Source organism: Equus caballus, chromosome 7, assembly GCF_041296265.1.
Source record: "Equus caballus isolate H_3958 breed thoroughbred chromosome 7, TB-T2T, whole genome shotgun sequence".
NCBI classification, from domain to species: Eukaryota; Metazoa; Chordata; class Mammalia; order Perissodactyla; family Equidae; genus Equus; species Equus caballus.
In genome coordinates, this window is record NC_091690.1 from 49,211,928 (window position 1) to 49,236,541 (window position 24,614).

The window sequence follows — 24,614 nt, forward strand, 5'->3', positions numbered from 1 at the left end:
CTGAGCCCTCTATGGTCTGCTGTCATTCTTACTAGAATTAATCACACCCTCTCTTTCACTATAGGTACAATCCTGTAGGTCACTGGCAAAAGGGAGTTGCAAAAAACATGTTTTAAAAAACATGTTAAGAATGAATGAGAAATTCATTTGGTGACAAAAATTGCAACTATAGAAGGATAAAAAATAAAATTTGCCTGATGAAAAAATACCTGAATTTGCATGCATAGAATAAAGTTGACTCAAAATGTATGATGATTCAATGAAGGAAACTGCAAAATATATCTGAAAATTGATAGTTAAAATGGATTTTAATACATTCTGAGGAAATGAAAGCCACAGTACTATTTATGAGCATACCATGAATTCGAACAGTTGGTAAAATATATTAATGAAACAACTACAGAAATGTTCATTTCACAAGGAAATGGATGTACCTTTAATGACATACAATCAAACATTATTGAAAACTTACTGCTGGAATACATTCAGCTACAAGTAACAGGAAACACACATGGTCTTCCTGAACTGAGAAAGGTGATTGTTCTCACATGGAAAAACTGGCTCAAGACAGATGCAGCACAATGCAGCAGAGAATCAAAATTCCCCACCTTTGTTTTTACTGCCCCACTGTAAATGTCAAAGTCAATCAGGAAAACACTCACTACCACTATTAAGAGAATCAGGTGTTTCCTATACAAATTAGACTTCATACAGATATTATCTAGAAAAGAGGGGAGTCAGAAAATACTCCCAACCACAAAAGTCTGAATTAGTTTCCTGATGGACACAAGAGAACTTACAGAAAAATGGATCCGTGATGTGAAACTTGTGAAGACATCAGTAGAAAATGAAAATCCTCCATGAAAATCAAAATCAAAAGTTGATGGTGGTTTTCAAGATACTCTTGACTAGACAGGCAAAGAATCCAGACAATGGGCTCAAAGACAGTTTCCTCAAAGCTCCTATGTAACTGTCCCTCTCCCAGTATGGTGACTCCCAAATGAGTTTAAGGGCTTGTTTGCTTCTGCCTTAAAAACCTCATGCAAGTAAGGCTATTGGTGAATTCCAATCTAGAGACTCAAAGCGGGTGGATTCTTAAAGATGTACTTCATAATATTACCCACATTGACATAAAGCAAGAGAGGGGTGATAATGTCCAGCATGACATTTTGTTGCCCTATCACAGGCCTCTACTTAATTCAAAGTCTATTTGCCAAAGTCCACTGAGAAGGAATGACAAAGGGCAAAGGCCCAAATATGAAAATAATAATTCACAGGTAACTATACTCTTTGATAAACTTGCCATACATAAAAATGTATTCCAACACTTGAATAGTGTGGAAAATGGAAACAGGCTCTGAGCCCTGCCACCCTATAAAAGGAACTTTCTCTAAGAAATGTACAGCATACACAATGGATAAGTCATATCTAGGAACTGCAATGCAAGGCCAGTAAGAAAATCCAAATAAATACAAACCGTCATTTTTCAAAGGCCCCCAACAGAGAATAATTATAACACTATAAAAAGTGAAAGAGAAAATATTATTAACTGATTTAAGGGAAAAGCACTACCTATTAATGTTATTATTGATATTGACATGGAGAATGATCTCACCTCAATATTCATTCTAAAAGTAATTAAAAGAAATCCATGATCCAATGTCGCGCTTTAAGATAGATGCTGGGCAGACACAGTATATTTACAACTTTTATAACAACTCTTTCATGCTGAAAGTTTTCTAGAACATTTGACACAAATTTCCATCGAGCATTCTTACATTACTTACATTTATATTTCACATTGGTGGGAGATTCACATAGAAGGATGTAGGGCAACGAACTCTTCCCATGATGTTTTCATTCAAGAGGTTTTTAAGTCAGTCCTTTCAAGCCTTCAAAAAGGTCTGAGATGAAAAGAGTTCCCCACATTGTTTACATTGACATCACTTTCCTCTAGGGTGCATTCTCCAATATCCTAAACAGATTTCACAAGAAAAAAAGGCTTTCCCACTTCCTGGCATTGAAAGGATTTCCATCCAATGTACCTTCTTTCATGTTTTCAAAGTGATCTCAGAGGAATGCTTTCCCACATTCCTTACATTCATAGGGTTTTTCTCCAATATGAATTATTTCATGTATATGAAGAGAACTGGAAGAATTAAATGATTTAGTGCATTTTTTACATTCATAGTTTTTCTCCAGTGTGAATTCTTTCATGTCTTCGAAGAGAACTGGAAGAAGTGAATGCTTTACTGCATTTTTTACATTCATAGGGTTTCTCTCCAGTATGAGTTCTTTCATGTTTTTGAACATTACTAGAAAACCTGAAGGCTTTACCACATATTTTACATTGTAAGGGTTTCTCTCCAGTATGAATTCTTTCATGTACTGGAAGTGACCTTTGAAAAGTGAAGGCTTTCCCACATACCTTACATTTATATGCTCGATCTCCACTGTGAACCATCATGTGTGATCGAAGACTTGAGGGAGCTGTAAAGACTTTCCCACATTTCTTACATTCATAGGGTTTCTCTCCAGTATGAATTCTTTCATGAATTCGAAGGTAACTGGAAGTAGTGAATGCTTTACTGCACTGTTTACATTCATAGGGTTTCTGTCCAGTATGAATTCTTTCATGTTTCTGAAGAGACCTGCAAGAAGTGAATCCTTCACTGCATTTTTTACATTCATAGGGTTTTTCTCCAGTGTGGTTTCTTTCATGTATTCTAAGAGAACAGGAAGAACTAAATGCTTTACTGCATTTTTTACATTCATAAGGTTTCTCTCCAGTATGAATTCTTTCATGTCTTCGAAGAACACTGGGGAAAGTGAAGGCTTTCCCACATGCCTTACATTTATATGGCTTCTCACCAGTATGAGTTCTTTCATGTCTTCGAAGAACACTGGGGAAGGTGAAGGCTTTCCCACATTCCTTACATTTATATGGCTTGTCTCCATCTTTTTTACAGTCATAAGGTTTCTGTTCAGTGTGACATTTCATGTACCTATTAAGCAGTGAATGATGCACGAAGACTTTTCCACATGCTCTGCATTCACATGGTTTAGCTCCTGTAGTTTTCTTATTCAGATTGAGATTTGGAATAAGGCTGAAGTTTTCTTCACATTGACTACCCTCCTCACTTTCACAGAGTCTCCTTACCATATGATTTCTGTAAAACATGAGAACAGTATTAATAATTTCTATATTAATGACTTTATGTTTGTTATATTTATTATGATTTAAAGGAAAAGTTTAGGTTTTCCCCCTTGTCTGAATTCTCTGAAATTGAATATAACGAATGCTCTGTAAGAGGACTTCAGCTTTGCTATTATCCGGTGATATTCATATACAGAGTTTATTAATATTAACTCCAAGTGAAGTATTTTGCAAAAACTGAAACTCTACATCACATTTCACAAAGTATATTTAGTGGAAATTTTCTAAGAACACCTAGATTTGAAGCAAGAGTTATTTGTTCGTTTTTCTTTTTTAAATTTCATAACATATCAGGATTTTGACAGGAGACACTGCTTTCCATTGTGAGTGTGACTCACCTTAGTTTCCCACCCTGGTTCTCATACCAATCTTCAATGTCATGAACCTTCCATGTTTTTCCTGGAATTCAGAATCAGAAAGTTGATTCCAAAGTAGTACACATGGCAGAAAAATTTTTAGATTTTAAGTTCATGATGAGCTATCATCATTTCTATTTCATTTACTAACATCAGCCCCTTTCTACATTATACATTTTAGAACAGTGTTCATGGGCAAAAACCACTTGTTCTTTCATTGATGCAGTGAAGGAATGTCCTCATTCTTACCGACTGAGGCCAGGTGCCTGAAGGTTTCCCACATCACATCTCTGTAGAGTTTCTTTTGTGAAGGATGCAGTAAAGCCCACTCCTCCAGGCTGAAGTTCACAATCACATCCTCAATGGCCACTGAGTCCTAAAACACCACAAATATGTGTACAGTAGGATACATAAGACTGACAGTACTGGGGATTTATGCTTCATTTCTAGAAACTTATGTGTGATTCTGTGATGTCCAAATAGATATTCTATGTCATGATCATCAAAAACACATTCTTATTCTGTACACTTTTGCTCATCAAATTAACATCATTATGAACACATGAAAATTGTTTACACTTTTACTGTGACATTATATCATATTTCTTTCTAACAGGAGAGTCCAGAGTATCTTGGGAAATGACAGAAATGCTATACGAATGAAACAAATGTTATCATTTTAACACTTATAATTCCTTTTCCAAAAAATTCTTTCATCTTCTTATTACCCACCAGTAACAGCACTCCATGAGGCTGAGGGTCATACCTGCATGAAGTTTCAGTGAATAAAAATATCGAAGGACTAGAAGCTTTTTTGTCTAGTCTCTTCACCAAGCAGGGAGTTCAAGAGGACTGTAGAAATCAAACTTTTAACAAAGCCCTGTGCATGCCACCATCCTAAAGTACTCAAGGTCATTACAGGTAATCAGATGCAGCTGGCTGAATGCAAATATTCTTCTTGAAAGCTTTGCTTTTCACTTGTGCAACACAGACTCAGTTCTTCCCTTCTCTCCCCGTATGATTTGATTGGGCTAGAAAATTATTTGAAACGTAGAACTGAGACAAAAGGAAAAAGACATGACAACTTAGACCATAAAATCCCTATAATCATGTGACTCAAATTACTTCCCACCAATTTCAGAACACATAATGAGATAACAATATGTCATAAAGGCTCTTTCCAGTCAACAGCTAACAGTGTACCCTGGGCATTGCTGTCCCTGAGGGACAGGTTAAGAGTTGCAGATTGTATAGGAGTTCACTGACGTCCACAAAGGTTTGATGCTAAATTTGACCATGATTCTAAAATAATGTGAAGGATTTAACAGAGCTTTCCTCCAAAGAATATAAAGTCCCCATTCTCCAACTTCAAAAGGAAGTGTTTCCCAACCAGCCACTCTAGATCATGTTCTGCCAACTTGCAATCCCACATGTAAGAAACTTAGGAGCTGCGATTCTTGACCTCACAAGAAATAAATCAACTAAGGTGAAATGAAAACTCTTCTTAGATCTATGAGAGCCTTGAGGTCACAGAGCAAACTGGTCTCCAAAATTGGGAAAGAGAAAAGAAAGATAGCATTTTGAAATATGTCCTAAATATTCTGGTCTTAAGAAGGCCTGTACTAAACAAAAATATCTATTTCCCCAGATTCTAAAGCAAAGAGAAAGAGAACAAAAAATGAAGAACACCATATCCATGAAGCCTAAGAAAACCCTCTATCACAGAAGGTGTAAAATACACATAATGGGAATACCTAAAGGAAAAGAACAACAGAAAGAATCAGAAGAACAAGTGAACTATTAATCACCAAAATAGCATAAAATGGATGATAGACTGCAAAGTGTACATCCAGGAAGCTCAGAGAACGCTAAACATGATCAACTACCGAAGTGCACCCCCAGGGATATCATCTTAAATTACAGAAAAATCAAAGACAGAATATATTTAGAAATGCTGAAGAAGAAACACATGTTACCTATAAAGAAACAAAGATTTGAATTAAATTGGACTTCTTTTCAAAATCCATGCAAGCAAGAACAAACTGAAATATTTAGAGTTTTGAAATTAAAAAAAACAGTCATAGACTTTTCTGTCAAACAAAATTGTCCTTCAAAAATAAAGGAGAAATAAGCACGTTCTGAGACAAAAATTAAGGACATTTGTGATGAGTACACCTACTTTGAATGAAATGTTCAAAAAGGTATTAGAAATCATGTAAATGATAAAGGTAGAGGAATAGAAAAAGAAAAAATGAAGGTAAAACATCTTTCATATTTCTCACAATCTAACAGGTAACACTTTTGTGTAAAATAATATTAGCAACAATGTATTTGGTAATGAGAGCCTTATGAACAAGTGAAGTAAATGACAGCAATGTGACAAAGGACAGGGAAGGGGAAATCAGTGATAATGTGTTAAGAGGTACTTGCATAACAGTGAGGTGGCACACTGTTACCTGACAGAGGAGGTGTGTTAGTTGTAAATGTATGATAAAAACTCATGGCCAACCACTAAAAAATGTTTTTAAAAACTATGTAGCTGATAATGCTAAAAATAATCAGAATAAATTCTGAATTTCAGCCAGAGAAACTGGAAGAAAGGTGAAAGAGAAAAAGAAACAAGGGTAAAAATGAAAAAGTGAAAGGTTTGGTAAATATTAATCCAGCTATACCAATAATCACTTTAATCATCAATGGTCTCAATATGACTGAAAGACACAGTAATATCAGATTTGAAAAAAAACAATTATATTTTATCTACAAGAAGCCCAGTTTAAGGATAAAGACACACATAAATGAAGGGTAAAAGGATGGAGAAGTATATACCATGGCAACACTAATCAGAAGAAAGCCACCATGGCTATATGAACTAGAGACAATGCAGATATCAAACCAAGGAAAATTCAGACAGATAGAGGCACTGGATACAGCTAAAGGGTTCCACTGTCCAAGAAGGCACAGCAATCCTTCATGTGCACCTGTAGAAAGAGGGGCAAATTAAGTGAGGCACGAATTGATAGAATGCAAGGAAAGACAGATGAATCTTGTACTATAGCTGTAGAATTCAACACCCTGTTACCATGAATTATAAGTTCTAGTAGGCAGTCAACGAGGAAGGACAGAGGTGAAATGAACATCACTGTGAAACAACTGGATTTCACTGTAATCTATGGAATACTTCATACAACAGCAGAATATACATTCTTCTCAAGTTCACATGGAACATTCACCAGGACAAACCACTTCCGGGACATAACTTTGAAAGAACAGAAATCATACAAAGTGTGCCCTCACATCATATAGAAGTCAATAAGAGCAAGATATTTGGAAAATCCCAAAATATGTGGAGATTCTATGACACATTTCTAAATAATACAAAAGATCATAAAAGAAGTCTCAAGAGAAGTAAAAGTTATTTTGAACTAAATGAAATAAAAACAGAACATAAAAAATGTTCTTAGATGCAGCAAAAACAGTGACTACAGGGAAATTTATGTGATTGGATAAATACACTGGAAAAATCAAAGATCCATAATCAATAATGTAAGCATCTACTTTAAGAAACAATAAAAAGAAGAAGTTAAACACAAAGTAAGCATAATAAGTGAAAGAAAATTAGAAAAGAAATCAATGTCATTGCAAAGGCCAACGGATAAAATTTTTAAAAAGCTGGGTTTTTCACAAGACCAATAAAACTGATAAACTTCTAGTGAAGAGAACAAAATGAGGAAGACAGAAATTACTAATATCAGAAAGAAAGGAGAAGGAAATAAAAACAAAAAAGGACTTGGTAAAATACATCCACCTATAATAAGCTAGTAATAGAGAGGAACTTCCACTTGTTAAGAAAATATCTTTATGACTCCTACAGCCAAATTTATAACATTTGTTCCATATGGCATCACTGTCTCTGTGTAACATCTGACAGAATTCACTACAATAAAAATAACTCCTAGGAATTAATAGGAGAGTATAGCAAGGTGGAAGTATCAATGAGTCAACAGGTTCCCATGTAGACACACACAAATATAGTCAAGTGATCTCTGATAAATAAGGAAGGCAATTAAATTGAGAAGGTCTTTTAAACAAGGAGTGTTAGAAATAATACCCACATGGAGACACACAAAAACAGAAAACAAATATAGACACAGGTCTCACAGCTTTCAAAAAATTAAGCCGAAATACATCACAGATCTATGCCAAAGGAATAAATTCCTAGAAATTAACATAGGAGAAAATCTAGATGACCACTGGTTGGCAGATGAATTTTTACATACAAAAGGAAAAAAAAAGCAAGGTCCACAAAAGAAAAAACCAAAAATTTTACTTCATGAAAATGAAAAACCCCTGCTCTGAGAAAGACACTGTTGAGAGAACAAAAACAATTTACAGAGTAAGAGAAAATCTTTGTAAAACACTTGTTTGATATATGTGGTACCAGATATATCCAAAGTACCCTTAAAACTACAGTCAGAAGACAAACAACTCAATTTAAAAATAGGCAGAAGATTTGAACAGACAGCTCAATTAAGAAAGAACACATAAAGATGAGAAGTAAGCAATAAGAAAGCATGTTCCACATCAAATATCATTGGGAAATCTCAAATACAACAAAAAGTTATCATTAAAAACTTATTACATGGGTAACATTCAAAACACTCAGCACACCAAATCTTGATGAATAAGCAAAGCTACAGGTAATCCTCAATCATTGCTGGTGGAAATGGTATTTTGTACACCTACAACGGAAGACAGGAACTTTCTTTACACTGTTACTACATAGTGTGAGACCCAGCAATCACACTTCTTGGTATTTTCCCCAATGAATTAAAACCTTATGTTCACAGAAAACTACACATGAATGTTTATCAGCACTTTATTCCTAATTGGCAAGAGTGAGAGTTTGAGTTTTAAGAGAGTGATGTCAGCAGCATGGTGGAGTGAGCTTTCCCGGTAATCTCTCCCCTCCAGCATACAATGAAAAAGACATTCATACTTCAAGAGAGGACATCCAAACACAACACAAAAGATGTCTGAGACCTATGCAGCAACATGATGGAGAGCAGCAAAGCTGGAGCCACCCTCAGAGGATGAGGAACAGGGTAAGAGAAAACATCGCTCTCTCCCTGAAAGACTGGGATCTAGGACCATGGGTGGCCTCTGAGAGGTAAGGAATAGGGTAGGGGGCGTTCGTGCGTGGTAACATCAAAGATCTCTGAGGACCCACACAGCCTAGGGGAAAGCCCCTACGGAGGTGAAAGCTAATGCAGGGGTGACCTCATCAACCCAACACCCCAGGAGATAGTAAGAGCAGAGCAAGAAAATTCCAAGAGAATGCAGAAGAAAGCACCCCTCCCCAACCCATCCAGTGCCAGCTCCAGTGCCTGGGATCTGGGCAGAATGCAGAGGGCTCAGAACACATGACTCGACCTCCACCTAGTGGCAATAGGTGGTAAGTGTGACCAAATAATGCTACGATGTGCAAAAAGAGCCACAGCGTATAGCAGTATAAAAAATTATATTAAATCCCCAGACAGAAGAGAAAATGAGCATCCAGAAATCAGTCCTGAGGACACAGGAATATGTAATCTAAATGACAGAGAATTCAAAGTAGCCATCATCAAAAATCTCAACGAGTTAAAAGAAAACGCAGAGAAACAATCTGGCGAGTTCAGGAGCTACTTCACAAAAGAGATTCAAAGTATAAAGGAGAACCAATAAGAAATATTAGAGATGAAAGACACAAGGGAAGAGATAAAGCAAAATATGGATTCCCCGAACACTCAAGCAGACATCATAGAGGAGCGGATCAGCATAATCAAGTATATAGACAGGTTGAAATGCTACACACACAGGAGGAGAGAGAATCAAGACCAAAAAGAAATGAAAAAAGTTTCTGAGAAATATTCGACTCACTTAGGAAACGCAACATAAGCATTATAGGTATTCAAGAGGGGAAAGTGAAGGAGAATGGAGCAGAAAGCTTGTTCAAAGAAATAACAGAAAAATTCCCAAACCTAGGGAAAGACATGGAAATCCATGTGGAATAGGCTCCCAGATCTCCTAAATACGTCAATGTAAAAAGACCCACTGTAAGGCATATGGTAGGGAAACTGGCAAAAGTGAATGACAATAAAAAATACTAAGGGCAGCAAGGCAAAAGGAAATAACCTAAAAGGAACTCCCATCAGGATTTCAGTGGATTTCTCTGCAAAAACCTTACCGGCTAGGAAAAACTGGAACGACATATTCAAATCTTTGAAGGACAAACTCTTTCAGTCAAGAATACTCTATCCAGCAAAAATATTCTTCAGATATGATGGAAAAGTAAAAACTCTCCCAGATGAAGAGAAGCTAAGGGAGTTTGTAGCCAGGAGATGCCCCCTACAAGAAATCCTCAAGAAGGCCCTCATACCTGAAAAAAGAAAAAAGAGCTGGAGTTTTAAGGAAGATGTCCTTCAAGAGTCAAACAGACAAAAACAAATAGTGGTGCATACATACAATGAAATACTGTTCAGTGATAAACAGAAATGAGGCATCAAGCCATGAAAACACATGGAAGAACCATAAAAGTATATTACTGAGGGAAAGAAGCAAATGTGACAAGGCTATGTAGTATACGATTCTATGTATATGACATTTTGGAAGACAAAAGTATGAGCCACTAAAGAGATCTTTGGTCGTGAAAGATTTGTGGGATGGAGGGAGGGATGAATCAATAGGTGAAACACAGGATTTTTAGGGAAATGAAACTATACTATACTATACTATACAGAAATGATGGATCCATGTTATTATACATTTGCCAAAACATATATGTTGTATAACACAAACAGTCAATGCTAACGTGCACTGTGCACTGTAATGCATCAATATGGGTTTGGAAATTGTAAAAAATGCACCACATTAGAACAAAGTGTGAAAAAGAGTGCAAAATGTGTGGATGCAGACAGAAGGGTTATATGGGAACTCTGTAATTTCTGATCGATTTTTCTGTAAACCAAAAACTGCTCTAAAAAAAAGTGAAGTCTTTAAAATAAAAGATGAAAACAGACTCATTACAATTCACCCCTGATGAGTGAAACAGGACATCTCTCACCTGATCTCAATAAGCCAGTCTGGTGCTCTATGAGCCTGAGACCCATAAGGGAGGTGAAACTTCCATGGAATGCCTTGTTGGAGAGAATGGCACTGTATCCTCTGAAAAGTGCCATGGTCACTATCAATAGTGTCAGAACTGCAAGATGCAAAACGAGCATCCTGTTGAGTCCTTGTATTGTAGACCTACTAATGTACAGACAATTGTTACCTTAATTTCTATCTTGGGTATCTCTGAGTCAAGAGCTTCCTAGAGTTTCTTTACCACAAGGAGCATTTCTCAGAAAATCATCCAAGAGTTTGTGAATATATGCAGATGAGCCCAGTTTGGGGCCAGTAATAAGATGACTGTGTGATGTTTGGTTAGCGATGGTGACACGTGTTTTATTGTTCATCAGGAACATCCCAATTAAGGGATGAAGACCGGTAACCCTTCACAGAGCTCCATCATGTACGAATGTGTATTGTTCTTAAAGTGTGTGCACTCCCCAGTGCTGTGCATTCAGTTAACGGCAAGGAGCTACCCAGGGAACCAAAGTGTCTGGGAAGGGGTGACCTCTTCCATCAACCCAGCATTGTTCAATGAACTGAAGAAAGGCCATGCCCCTCAGCAAGTGGCATAAGCTGCAGGGCCAAGCTTAGCCTCCATTGGGTGGCTGAACTGGTTGGAGGTGGTTTCCAGGGCCAAAGTGAAAATAGGTACCTTGGTAGAGGGTCACATGCTCAGTGCTTGTTACAGCCTCTATCTGCAAGAGAGCTCATACATTGTGATGAGAGCAGCTCTAAGGGCATGTAGTGTGGGGCCTAGGGCAGATTGTTGCATCAGAAGCCTACAGATAACTTACAGCCCTCCTCCATAGAGACTAAAATCATGTCATCAAAGTTAGAGGCCTCCTCCACAACAACTGGTTGCTTTATTGAGTCTAAGGTACACAGCTTAACTAGGTGTTGAACCAACTCATTTGTTGTGGCTAACTCAGATTGAGGGTGTTGTCCACTATAACCCAGAGGGTCAGAATCTGTGTTAAAGCAGACACAGAGGCACCAGAAGTAGAGTTACTTAGGGGTCTTGGTGAGCCCTCTGTAACCTCACTACCTACTGGCTGCATTTTCGATTTCCTTCTTTCCCTCTGAAATAAGTAGTCATTAACCAGTGACGATCTGGTAGCCTCAGCTCATTCATAGGTATAATCTTCTCAAATCCCCACACTCCCCCTAATTTCAAGATGACCCCAACCTCAGCTGCATCTTCAGTCTAAACACACAGACACTTTCCACTTAAGACATGTCCCAGGGCCACATTAAGGAGGGTCCCATTCCCAGACTCCTGCTCCCAAAGGAATGAAACTGCCAACTTTGAGAACTCTGTACATAGAGTCCAGGCTTGCTGTGGTTAACAATGCAAAACAGGGCAGCACAGGCACAGGAGGAGCTGCCCAGCAAGCAGAGCTCACAGTACAGGAGACCCCAGGCTTTCCCATCATCCTGTCCAGATAAGAAAGCCAAGGGGAAAAGGGAGGGTGAGGCTTAAGTGTTCAGTACTCAAATATCAAATATGTGGACCCAGGCTACTCATTATAAAAACATATACAGGGGCTGGCCCAGTGGTGAACTGGTTAAGTTCTGGTGCTCTGCCTTGTGGGACGCGTGTTTATAGGTTCAGATCCAGCCACAGACGTATGCAATTCTCAACCCATGCTATGTTGGGCATCTCACATACAAAATAGAAGAAGACTGCCACAGATGTAAGCTCAAGACTAATCTTCCTCACACACACACAAAAAGGACACAAGTAAGAAAAATAGGAATTTTCACTAGCTTATTTTTACATAAAGAAACAGTAACAGAATAGTGAAGCAGCAATCAAAATTGGTGATTTGAGGGAGGCTGGAGCACGAGCAGTGGTCTGGGTCAGGATGTGAAGGCAGAGAGTCTCCTTAAGGTATTTTCCTCTCCTAGGAATTTTTTTTAACCATTCCATGTACTATTTATTTAAAATAAGACAAATTTATATACCCATATTTCCCTATCCTTGATCAACATTTTTAATTAAATTTTGCATTATTACCTAACTTCATTTAAACTGTTCTACATAGGGAACCACTCTGGGATTTAGTCATTTAAACACTAGTGGATATAAAACTGTAAACCATAAAAAATTCATAAATCCTTTCTGACTAAAAGGACAAGGGGCATTACACCTTGTCCCTCCACGATACTATGACCTATGAATGAGCTGAGGCTACCAGATCGTCACTGGTTAACGACTACTTATTTCAGAGGGAAAGAAGGAAATCGAAAATGCAGCCAGTAGGTAGGTAGCTAGGGATATTTTCAAGAATGGGTAGCATATTATAATGCATTAGGGGTTTTGCAATTAGTCCTGAAATATACAGGAATTTGAGAGATTTACACAAACTGCAGTGTTTTCTTTGTATCAATTAAAATAGAAACTCAATAGTTTTCCCTCATATCCATGAAAATAGGAAGTCATTTGCCTTAGAAATAGTATAGACAGTAAAATGTCAAGGATCTCTAGAGACATGGACATACAAACAGGGACCTAACAATGGAAATGCACTGAGGGGTTAAATACACCCATCTCACATCTTGAGGTTCTCTTGTCTAAATGGAACAAAAAATCTACTTGGTTCCACAATATTCCTGCCTTACATCATCTCTATCAACTGAAAGTTTCCAGGCCCAAGTGCCAGTTGAAACTAGAATCAAAGGGCTTTAATCTTCAATTGATAAAGGAATCCAAGAGAATGAAACACAAATATTAGAATCAAAATGGATAAGCAGCTTGCTTCTCATCAGTTTAACAAAAAATTCACATTCAGAAAGTTGAACATGTTCCCAAATTTGGAGTCTCCAGACTCCCTGGTGAAGGAGGGGAGAGACACTTTGCACAGCCACAAGAGTGAACTCTGGGGGCTCCACACACCCTCCCCTCTCCTGTAAGCATGGAAGTGCTCCCTCCCCCAGGCTTCCATTCTCACAAGAGAGGGACCTCAGGCTAATTCAGTTTGAAGTTCTGACTCAAATGAACTCCCAAATTGACAAATCCCTTGTCCACAGGACAGAACACCTGATCTTCACAGACTTCTCAATGTCCACAAATCATGCTCTGAATCATCTACACTGTGGATGCAAAACTCAAATATAATGTCTAAAAACGTCCAGGCCTAGGAGAGATGTCACAGCATGAAAGAGTGAGCTGTTCCTTTTATCTCTCCCCCTTTGAATTACAAATAAATGGTCATTGACCAACAAAGCATACCCACACAGCACAACAGGACACCTGAGAGGCCCATGCAGCTATACATCTGAAGGTGGATGGACTGTCCCCCCAGGAATTGGTGGAGACAGGTGGGTGCAACCCTCTCTTCCCCAGCAGCCTTGTGTCCACATGTAAACACATTACTGGCTGGCATGAGCACCCATAGTACAGCTGCTGCCCCAGAAGTGAGAGTGCACTTCAGTGCGACTGTGGGAAGTGGCAGCAGCAGCCCAGGGCTTGCAAGCAAATGCTTTCCCAGTTGGTGGGAGAGCCCAACCTGCCACAGTGGTCCCAATGAGTGGTCCAGGCTCAGACCCCACAATGAAGCCCCAGCAAAAAAGCACAGCAGCTGGCATGACTGTAAGAAGAGCCAGCGGCAGATATACGTGCATGGAAAAGCTTCCCTGGCTGGTGCAGGCACCCACAGTACCACTGCAGCCCCACAAGTGGGAATACACATTGGACCAGGGGAAGCTCTGAGGCCATATGTCAAGGCTTTCCTGGCTGTTGGGACCATTCACTGTACCCACACAACATCCAGCAGAGAGACTAGGATCAGAAACACAGCTCCTGCCTCCCACCAGTGGTTGCAGGTGGAATCTGTGACCTCATACTAATACAAATGCCCCAGCAAAAGATTAATTCATCAAACACCATGAGAAACTACAGCAGCAATTCAGAACTGAAGCAGAATGAAAAATCGCCAGAAACCAACCCTGAAGTCACAGAAATTTACAATCTAAATGACAGAGAATTCAAAATAGATGTCAAAAAGAAACTCAAGGAGTTACAAGAAAACTCAGAAAAACAGTTCAATGAGCTCAGGAACAAAATTACTGAAAAGGAATACTTCACTGAGACTGAAATAAACAAAACACAAGAAGAAATTCTGGATAGGAGGAACACAATTAATGAGATAAAAGATAATCTAAGATCCTTCAAAAATAGAACTGACAACATGGAGGAAAAAATTAGTGAGTTAGAGTACAGAAATACAGAAATGCTTCAGGTGGAACAGGAGAGAGAACTAAGATTTTAGAAAACTGAAGGAATTCTTTGAGAAATATCCAACTCAATTGGGAAAGCAACATAAGGATTATAGACATTCCAGAGGGAGAACTGAGGGAGAAAGGAGCAGAGAGCTTGTTCAAACAAATAATAACTGAAAACTTCCCAAACCTGTGGAAAGCACAGGACTTACAAACTCATGAAGACAACAGAACTCCTAATTACATCAATGCCAAAAGACCTTCTCCAAGGCCCATAAAGTAAAACTGGCAAAAGTCAACAAAGAAGGAATACTAAGGGCAGCAAGGCAGAAGAAAATAACCTACAAAGGAACTCTTACCAGGCTTTCACTGGATTTTTCAGCAGAAACCTTACATGCTAGGAGAGAATGTAATGATATATTCAAAATATTGAAGGACTCTCAGCCAAGAATACTCTATCCAGTGAAACTATCCTTCAGATATGAGGGAGAAATAAAAGCTCTTCTAGATAAAGGAATCTGACGAAGTTTATCACTACTAGATCTCCCCTACGAGAAATGATTCAGGAAGCCCTCATACCTGAAAAAAAAGTCAAAGGTCCACAAAGCTTTGAGCAAGGAGATAAAGAGACAACATAAGAAAATTGCAGGTGTGTTTCAGGACAGTGTAGCAAATAATTATAACATAAAAGATATACAGAATGAAACCATCAAAAGTAACTATAAACACTTCAACTTAGTTACAAACTCCTAACACAAAACAATAATTTGTGACAACAATATGTCAGAGAGAAAGAGGAAAGGGATGGAACCTGCTTAGGCTAAGGAGATAAAAGGCTATGAGAAAATGGACTACGTATGAGATCTTTACACAAACCTCACAGTAACCACTAAACAAAAAATCAGAGCAAAACCACAATTCATAAAAAAATAGAAAACCTCCACAGAAAACCAGCAAAATGAAATGGCAGTTGGAATTACAAAGGAAGATAAACAATGGAAATATAGAATAACCAGAAAACAGATAAAATGGCAGTATTAAGCCCTCATATATCAGTAATCATCTAAATAAATGGACTGAACTCTCAAATCAAAAGACATACTAGTTGGATGGATTAGAAAACAAGACCCAACAATATGCTCCCTCCAGGAAGTACATGTCAGCTCTAAGACCAAGACAGGCTCAGTGTGAAGGGATGGAAGACGATACTCCAAACAAATGGCAAACAAAAGAAAGCAGGTGTTGCCATATCCTTCTCAGAAAAGCAGACTTCAAGATAAAAATGACAAAGAGGGGGCCAGCCCCACAGCCAAGTGGTCAAGTTTGCACGCTCTGCTTCAAGCAGCCTGGGGTATCACCAGTTCGGATCCTGGGCACAGACATGGCAGTGCTCATCAGGCCATGCTGAGGCAGCATCCCAAACAGCATAACCAGAAGGACCTACAACTAGAATATACAACTATGTACCTGGGGGCTTTTGGGAGAAGAAGAAGAAAACAGGCTGATTGTCTCAGGTGGCAATCTTGAAAAAAAGAAAAGACAATGAGAGACAAAGAGTAGCAGTATATAATGATAAAAAGGACTTTTGACCAAGAGGACCTAACACTTACAAATATACATGCACCTAACATGGTATACCAAAGTATATAAAACAACTATTAACAGACCTAACGGGAGAAATTAACAGCCACACAATACTAGTAGGGGACCTCAACACCCAACATACATCAATGGCTAGATCATCCAGACAGAAAGTCAACGTGGAAACCGTAGATTTAAATCAAACACTTGATCAGCTAGACTTAATCTATAGAGAGCATTCCATCGAAAAACAGCAGAATACACATTCTTCTCATGTGCACATGGAATATACCCAAAGATAGACCATATGCTGGGAAACAAGGCAAGCCTCAATAAATTTAAGACGATTAAAATTATATCAAGCATCTTTTCCAACCACAATGCTATGAAACAAGAAATCAACTACAAGAAAAAAGCTGGGGAAGTCACAAATATGTGGAGACTAAACACCATGAACTACTGGATGAATGAAGACATCAAATGAGAAATTAAAAAATACCCGGAGCCAAATGAAAATGAAAATACAACATACCAACTCTTGTGGGATGCAGCAAAAGTGGTTATAAGAGGGAAATTCATAGCAATACAGGAAGACCTCAACAGAAAAGAGAAACCTCAAATAAGTAATCAAAACTACACCCAACAGAACTAGAACAAGAAGAACAAAGCCCAGAGTCAGCACAAGGAGGGAGATAATAAAAATTAGAGCAGAAATAAATGAAACAGAGACTAAATAGCAGTTGAAAATATCAACAAAACCAGGAGTTGATTCTTTCAGAAGATAAGCAAAATTGACAGACTCGTAGCCAAAATTAGTAAGAAAAAAAGAGAGAAGCCTCAAATCAATAAAATTAGAAATCAAAGAGGAGAAATTACAAAGGATATCAGAGAACTACAAAGGACTATAAGAGAATACTATGAAAAACTATATGCCCACAAACTGGATAACCTAGAATAAATGGATAAATTCTTAGACTCACACAACCTCCCAAAACTGAATCAAGAAGAAATAGAGAATCTGAATAGACCAATCACAAGTAAGGAGATTAAAATGGTAATCAAAAACCTCCCAAAAGACCAAAGTCCAGGAACAGATGGTCTCTCTAGAGATTTCTACCAAACAATCAAAGAAGATTTAACACCTATCCTTCTCAAACTATTCCGAAAAACTGAAGAATGTGGAATCCTTCCTAACTCATTGTGTGAGGCCAATATTACCCAGATACCAAAACCAGGCAAGGACAGCACAAAGGAGAATGATAGGCCAATATCGCTAACAAACATAGATACAAAAATGCTCAAGAAAACACAAGCAAACAAAATACAGCATTACATTAAAAGGAACATGCACTATGATCAAGTGGGATCATATGAGGGACACAGGGATGGCTCAACATCTGCAAGTCTATCAATGTGATATGCTGCATTAACAAAATTAGGAACAAAAATCACATGATCATCTCAATAGACACAGAAAGCACGACAAGATCCAACATCCATTTATGATAGAAATTCTCAATAAAATGGATATAGAAGAAAAGTACTGCAACATAATAAAGGCCACATATGACAAACACACAGCCAACATCATACTTGGGGAAAAACTAAAAGCAATCCCTCTAAGAAAAGGAAGAAGACAAGGGCGCCCACTCTCACGACTCCTATTCAACATAATACTGGAGGTTTTGGCCAGAGCAATTAGGCAAGAAAAATATATCAAAGGAATCCAAATTGGAAAAGAAGAAATGAAACTCCTGCTGTTTGCGGGTGACATGATTCTATCTATAGAAAACCCTAAAGTATCCAAGAAGAAACTAGCAGAAATAATCAACAACTACAGAAAAGTTGCAGGGAACAAAATCAATTTACAAAAATCAGTAGCATTTCTACACATTAATAATGAACTGGCAGAAAGAGAACTCGAGGACACAATCTCATTTACAATCCCAACAAAAAGAATAAAATACCTAGGAATAAATTTAACCAGAGTTGAAAGACCTATACACTGAAAACTTTAAGATATTATTGAAAGAAATCCAAAAAGATATAAAGAAATTCCATACTCACACATTGGAGGAATAAACATAGTTTAAAAGTCCATATTACCTAAAGCAATCCCAATCAGAATCTCAATAACATTCTTCACAGAAATAGAACAAAGAATCCTAAAATTTATGTGGAACAACAAAAGACCTCGAATAGCCATAAGCAATCCTGAGAAAAAAAGAACAAAGGTGGAGGTGTCACGACCATAGACTTCAAAATATACTACAAAGCTATAGTAATCAACACAGCATGGTACTGGCACAAAAACAGACACACAGATCAACGGAACAGAACTGAGAGGCCAGAAATAAACCCACACATCTATGGACAGCTAATTTTTGACAAAGGAGCCAAGAAAATACAATGGAGAAAGGAAAGTCTTCAATAAATGGCATTGGGAAAACTGGACAGCTACATGCAAAAGAAGGACAGTAGATCATTACCCTGCAACATACACAAAAATTAATTTAAAATGGATTAAAGACTTGAAGGTAGGACCTGAAACTGTAAGACTCCTAGAAGAAAATACAGGCAGTACCCTCTTTGACATGGGTCTTAGCAGCATCTTTTGGAATACTACTCAGGCAAAGAAAACAAAAGAAAAAATTAGCAAATGGGACTAAGTCAGACTAAAAAGTTTCTGCAAGACAAGGAAACCAAGAACAAAATGAAAAGAAAACCCACAAACTGGAGAAATATTTGCAAATCATATATCTGAAAAGTGGTTAATCTCCAAAATATAAAAAGAACTCACACAACTCAACAACAAAACACCCAAATAACCTGATTAAAAAGTGGGCAGAGGACATGAACAGACAGTTTTCCAAAGAAGATTTACAGATGGCCAACAGACCCATGAAAAGATGTTTAATGTTACTAATTACTAGGGAAATGCCAATCAAGACTACATTGTGACATCACCTTACATCTGTCAGAATGGCTGCAATTACCAAGACAAAAAATAACAAATTTTGGAGAATATGTGGAGAAAAGGGAACCCTCATACACTGCTGGTGGGAAAGCAAACTGGTGCAGCCACTATGGAAAACAGCATGTAGACTTCTCAAACAGTTAAAAAGAGAAATACCGTAGGCTCCAGCTGTCCCACTACTGGGTATTTATGCAAAGAGCTTGAAATCAACAATCCAAAGATTCTTATGCACCCCGATGTCCACTGCAGCACTATTCACAATAGCTGAGACATGGAAGCAACCCAAGCGTCCTGCTACAAATGAATGTATAAAGAAGATGTGGCATATATATACAATGGAATACTACTCAGCCATAAAAAAAGACAAAACTGTCCCACTTGAAACAATATGGATGGGCCCTCAGCGTATGATGTTACACTAAAAAAAGACAGAGAAGGACAAATACTGTGTGATTTCACTCATATCTAGAAGATAGACAAACACATGGGTAAAGAGAACACATTAGTGGTTACCAGAGGGGAAGGTGGTGAGTGGTGGGTGAAAGGGGAAAAGGGACACATATGTATAGTGATGGATAAAACTTAGACTACTGGGCCGGCCCCGTGGCCAAGTGGTTGGGTTCGCGCACTCCGCTTCAGCAGCCCAGGGCTTCACCCGATCGGATCCTGGGTGCAGACATGGTACCCCTCATCAGGCCATGCTGAGGCGGTGTCCCACATGCCACAACTAGAAGGACCCACAACTAAAAAGTATACAGCTATGTACTGGGGGAATTTGGGGAGAAAATACGGAAAAAACAAAAAAAGAATTAAAAGAATAGTTATCAAAAAAAAATTTAGACTACTGGTGGTTAGCACAATGCAGTCTATACAGGAACTGATAATAATATACATCGGAAATTATGGAATGTCATAAACCTTTATGATTTCAAGAAAATAATTGGAAAAAAAAAGGTCCAGCCCTAAGCCAACCAGAAACTCAGAAAGGTCGTCACTCCCCACCCCATGAGCACATGCACCCCCAGCTTTCCAGGGCTCTGCAGCTCCTCTCAGGATAAAGGCTCCTTCCATGGGGGTGTGAGCAGTAGGACACCTGCAGGGGGAGGCTCCCCAGGAAGGACAACTGGGCCTGCAAGGCCTTCCCTCTGCAGGCTCAAGGGGGCCTTAGCTTAGACTCACTGCCCTCAGGCTCTGCTCCCACTGGAGATGCTCTGGAACACCACTGTTCTTTAAATGATACAAACCAGTGCTTGAACAATCAGCAAACAGCAAAATCTCTCAAACCCATTGTTTACATGGAAGGAGGGAAGAAAACTGTAATGTACATTTACTAGTTCAACCAGAAAACCCCAAATATCTGTTCCTTTCAGGAAAAAAGATGTCAGTTTTAATTATTATTTCTATGGCAAGGCTGTTTTATAAAAATCAGTCAGACTTGAACATTTGTGGCGCCCATGTCTATGCCCCGAAACTTCATTTTAAAACACCAAAAAGTAAAGAACAACCTCAGAAACTGCATACGCTCAGGGGAGGAAAGACAGAAACCAGAATTCTCAACAAATGGAAATGAAAATTTTACTTCTTCTGAAATTTACCTCTGTCTTGCCAGTTTGGAAATATTTTATACTGTCTCTCAAGCTCAATTAAACACATTTTTACCCATATTGAAAAACAAAGACGAGAAAATAAATCTTTTCAAGATGACAAACCTCAGGAAGGGCAGTGCGACAGATCAGCCAGAAAAGTTCAAAACCGAACCTGCACCCAGAGGACTTCCCATAGGATGTCTGTGCCCAGAAAGATCCTGGGGGAGACGCACGAGGATTTCATAGAACGTAGTTCCAGGTGGTTATAGGCTGCTTTTCACTCATGGAAAATATCCAGAAATATCTTCAAAAAAGAGCTAGCCATGCCTCTAGCGGAAAGGGATAAACAATTAAAATACTGCGTCTGTTCGAAATGCTCTATGAAGGACAAATACTTGCTACTGATCCGGTGACCTGGAGAGACGAAACTGGCTTTGGGAATGCGGAGAGAGGTGGAAAATTTAGGGATTTGCTGCCAGCCCTAGGAAGAGCTGGGCTGGGGGACAGGATCGTGGATTTGAGACCTTGCTCCTGAAACGTATGGAAAACTGAGGGAAAACAGGTGTGCCACCTGGGGAGAAAGGAGGCCCTGGGGACCCCACAGACCGCAGCCCCTCCGCGCACGGACCCCGGACACCGAGGCCCGACTGTCCTGCGGGCCCTCCCGCGGGCCCCGCACCGTCTGGGACACGCGGGGCTGCGGCCGCACAGCGGCCCAGAGACGCTCCGGCCCCAGTCGCCGCGCGCAAGGACCACAAGACGCCCGGGGCCCGGCTGCAGGCCCCGCCCCCACGCTGCGGCCGGAGGGGCCTGAGGGCCGAGCGGCGCCACCGTGGACTCGGGGCCGCAGACCCCGCAGGGGACCGCGGGAGGCCAGGCCCGCCCCGCCGCTTCCCACCAGCCCCTCCTCCCGTGTCCTCCCCCCCGAGGCCCGCACACTCACCATTCCTAGGGCTCCTGGGTCCCCCGAGTCCTTCCTAGGACCCCCCCACGGCCACTGCAGGTCACAAAGCGACAGAGACTACGGCAGAGGCACCACAGACGCCTGAGGCAGACGACATGCCAACCAAGCGAGCCTGGAACAAATGGAGACGTCCACATCGGAACGTTGCGTGGCCCCACCCAGAGCCCAGCGAAGCCCCTGATTGGACAGTTCCCAATGCCACACCCCCTCACCGCTGAGTGACATCACAGTCGGAGGACGCTTGGCTCAAGGAAATCACCTTCCGCTGGTGGTCCGCGATCTTCCCGCTCTGGGTCATTTTTTCTTTTTTTAAGATTTTATATTTTTCCTTTTTCTCCCCAAAGCCACCCCCTCCCCCACCACTGGTCCATTTTTAGCTGTGGGTCCTTCTAGTTGTGGCATGTGGGATGCTGCCTCAGCGTGGCTTGAGGAGCAGTGCCCTGTCGACGCCCTGAATTTGAACTGGCGAAACCCTGGGCCCCCGAAGCAAAGCGCAGAACTTAACCACTGGGCCACAGGCTGGCCCGGGTCATTTGCATTTAAACAGAACTTTTTCTTGTCTTGGGGCTGACTCTGGTCTTACCGCAGCTTCTGCAAGACTCCTTGTTGCAGGTGTGCACAGGGAATCCCTGACTCAGTTTCTAGAAGGAGCAAGTACAGACAAGAGGCTGGCCCAGGCCAGGACACACTGGAAAAGAGGGTCTTAGGTTCTCTAGGGGTCAAGGGCTTGGCATAAGGCTGTGAGGCCACTCATGAAGCTGTGACCCCTGTTTAGAAATGCAGACACTGAAATGTGACCTCACCATCTGTGATAAAGTGGTCCCATTTTGATCTTTCCTCCTTGCCAGCGATTTGCCTTCCACCGATTCCCACCCCAGCCCCACACATTTGGTTCTTAAGATAAAGAATCCCGGGGCCCTGGGCTCTGCTGGGAAGGAACCCCACAGTCCTAGCGGGGTGCAGGGACTCTTCTCACCAACCACAAGCAATGAGACGTGTTCACCAAATTCTCAAGTGTGCGTTTTACACTGGAAGGAAATTTATTTTGTATCAGTTTTTTCTTGTGTTCCTAGAGAAGTTTGAAATGTAAACAGGATAATATTCCTAAAACAATTGGTTCCCATTTTCACTGCCACATTGTTATGTAAATACGGGATGCATCTGGAAACTCTTCTCCCCACCTCTCCCAGCTTTAACGAGGTATTATTGTCTAATAAAAGTCTCTGTATTTTAAGATTACAACGGGATGATTTGATACACTTATTCTATATTGTATAATTGAAATTAGCTAAGAGAATGGCTCTTAAACATTCTCAACACACACACACACACACAAGGTAACTATGTGTTAATTAACCTGGAATTCTTATATGCCTAAAAGCTTGGATTGTGGAACTTTATTGATTTATTTACTTCAACAGCTTTATTAAGATGTAACGCATATACTGCACAATGCACCCCCTTAAAGTGTACAGTTCACTGGTTTTCAACATATTCACAGATACGTTTGATCGTCATCACAACAATTTTTGAACATTTTCATCACTTCAAAAAGAAACTCCTTGGGGCTGGCCCCGTGGCAGAGTGGTTGAGTTCACGCACTCCGCTTCGGCGGCCCAGGGTTTCACCAGTTTGGATCCTGGGCGCAGACATGGCACTGCTTCATGTGGGCTCGTTGAGTCAAGAGTTGAAAGAAAGATTTCTTGGACTCTCAAGGTCTGGCAGTAGTGCTCTTTTATTTAGAGAATAGCATGGAGTAGCATCAGACAGGACCCATGGGCAGTGAAGAGCTGCAAACACGGGTTGAGGGTAAGGCTAAATTTAAGGCATAGGTATGTGAGTTATCTCTTTACAAGACAAAGGAAAGATCATGAAAAAAAATTGTTAAAATGGTATCAGTGCAGGTGGGGTCTGGTTACTGGGTGGTCCTATAACTTTAGATAAGAATCAGATCGGATTAAGTCAGGATGTCCTGTGCTTCCCGGAGGATGTTGGTGGTGGGGGGAGTCAGTTACAAGACGTTACCAAACCAGCACAGTAAACAAGAGCAAGATTATTATGCAGACTTAAGTCCTTGCCTGCCCCGTTAAGAGCTTCTAGATATAAGGTCATCCCCCCTTCTCCTGGTACAGAGAGGGAGACACTCTTGCAGATGGAGATTTCCCTTACAAATGTAAATGTCTCCTAACAAAGGGTAAGTAAATTCTACTTTTCAGTTTCTTTCCCGTCTGTAGTTTTTAAAAATAACCAGCCCAAAATAATCCTCATCACTGCTCATCAAGCCATGCTGAGGCAGCATCCCACATGCCACAGCTAGAAGGACCCACAAAAAATACACAGCTATGTACCAGGGGGCTTTGGGAGAAAAAGGAAAAACATAAAATCTTTTAAAAAAAAAATTCATGTACAAGTTTTTATCTGCACATACGTTTTCATTTTTCTTCGGTTTATGGCTAGGAGAGGAATTGATGGATCATATGGTAATTGTAGGTTTAAGTTTTGAGGAGCTCCCAGACCGTTTTCCAGAGTGTCTGCACCACTTTATATTCATACCACCCCTGTA

General features: G+C 39.9%; 1 protein-coding gene across 4 annotated transcripts in view; it reads right to left on the reverse strand.

Moving 5' to 3' along the window:
• The window catches only part of LOC100065912 (zinc finger protein 564-like), a 79,215-nt gene that overhangs the window by 20,266 nt on the left and 34,335 nt on the right, over positions 1-24,614 (reverse strand). The window contains exons 1-4 of one of the 4 annotated variants that reach the window (XR_011440953.1): positions 21,211-21,416; positions 3,823-3,949; positions 3,556-3,616; positions 1,788-3,170 (exon numbers count right to left, since the gene is read on the reverse strand). Coding sequence is in view for 2 of the 4 variants with exons in the window: in XM_070274040.1 (XP_070130141.1) it covers positions 2,186-3,170; positions 3,556-3,616; positions 3,823-3,949; positions 22,031-22,033 (1,176 nt within the window). In the remaining 2 variants the exon portion in view is untranslated. Of the gene's footprint in view, positions 1-408; positions 3,171-3,555; positions 3,617-3,822; positions 3,950-21,210; positions 21,838-22,030; positions 22,164-24,614 lie in introns of those variants that run through there. The other 3 variants (XR_011440952.1, XM_070274040.1, XM_070274041.1) reach the window with 3 other exon arrangements.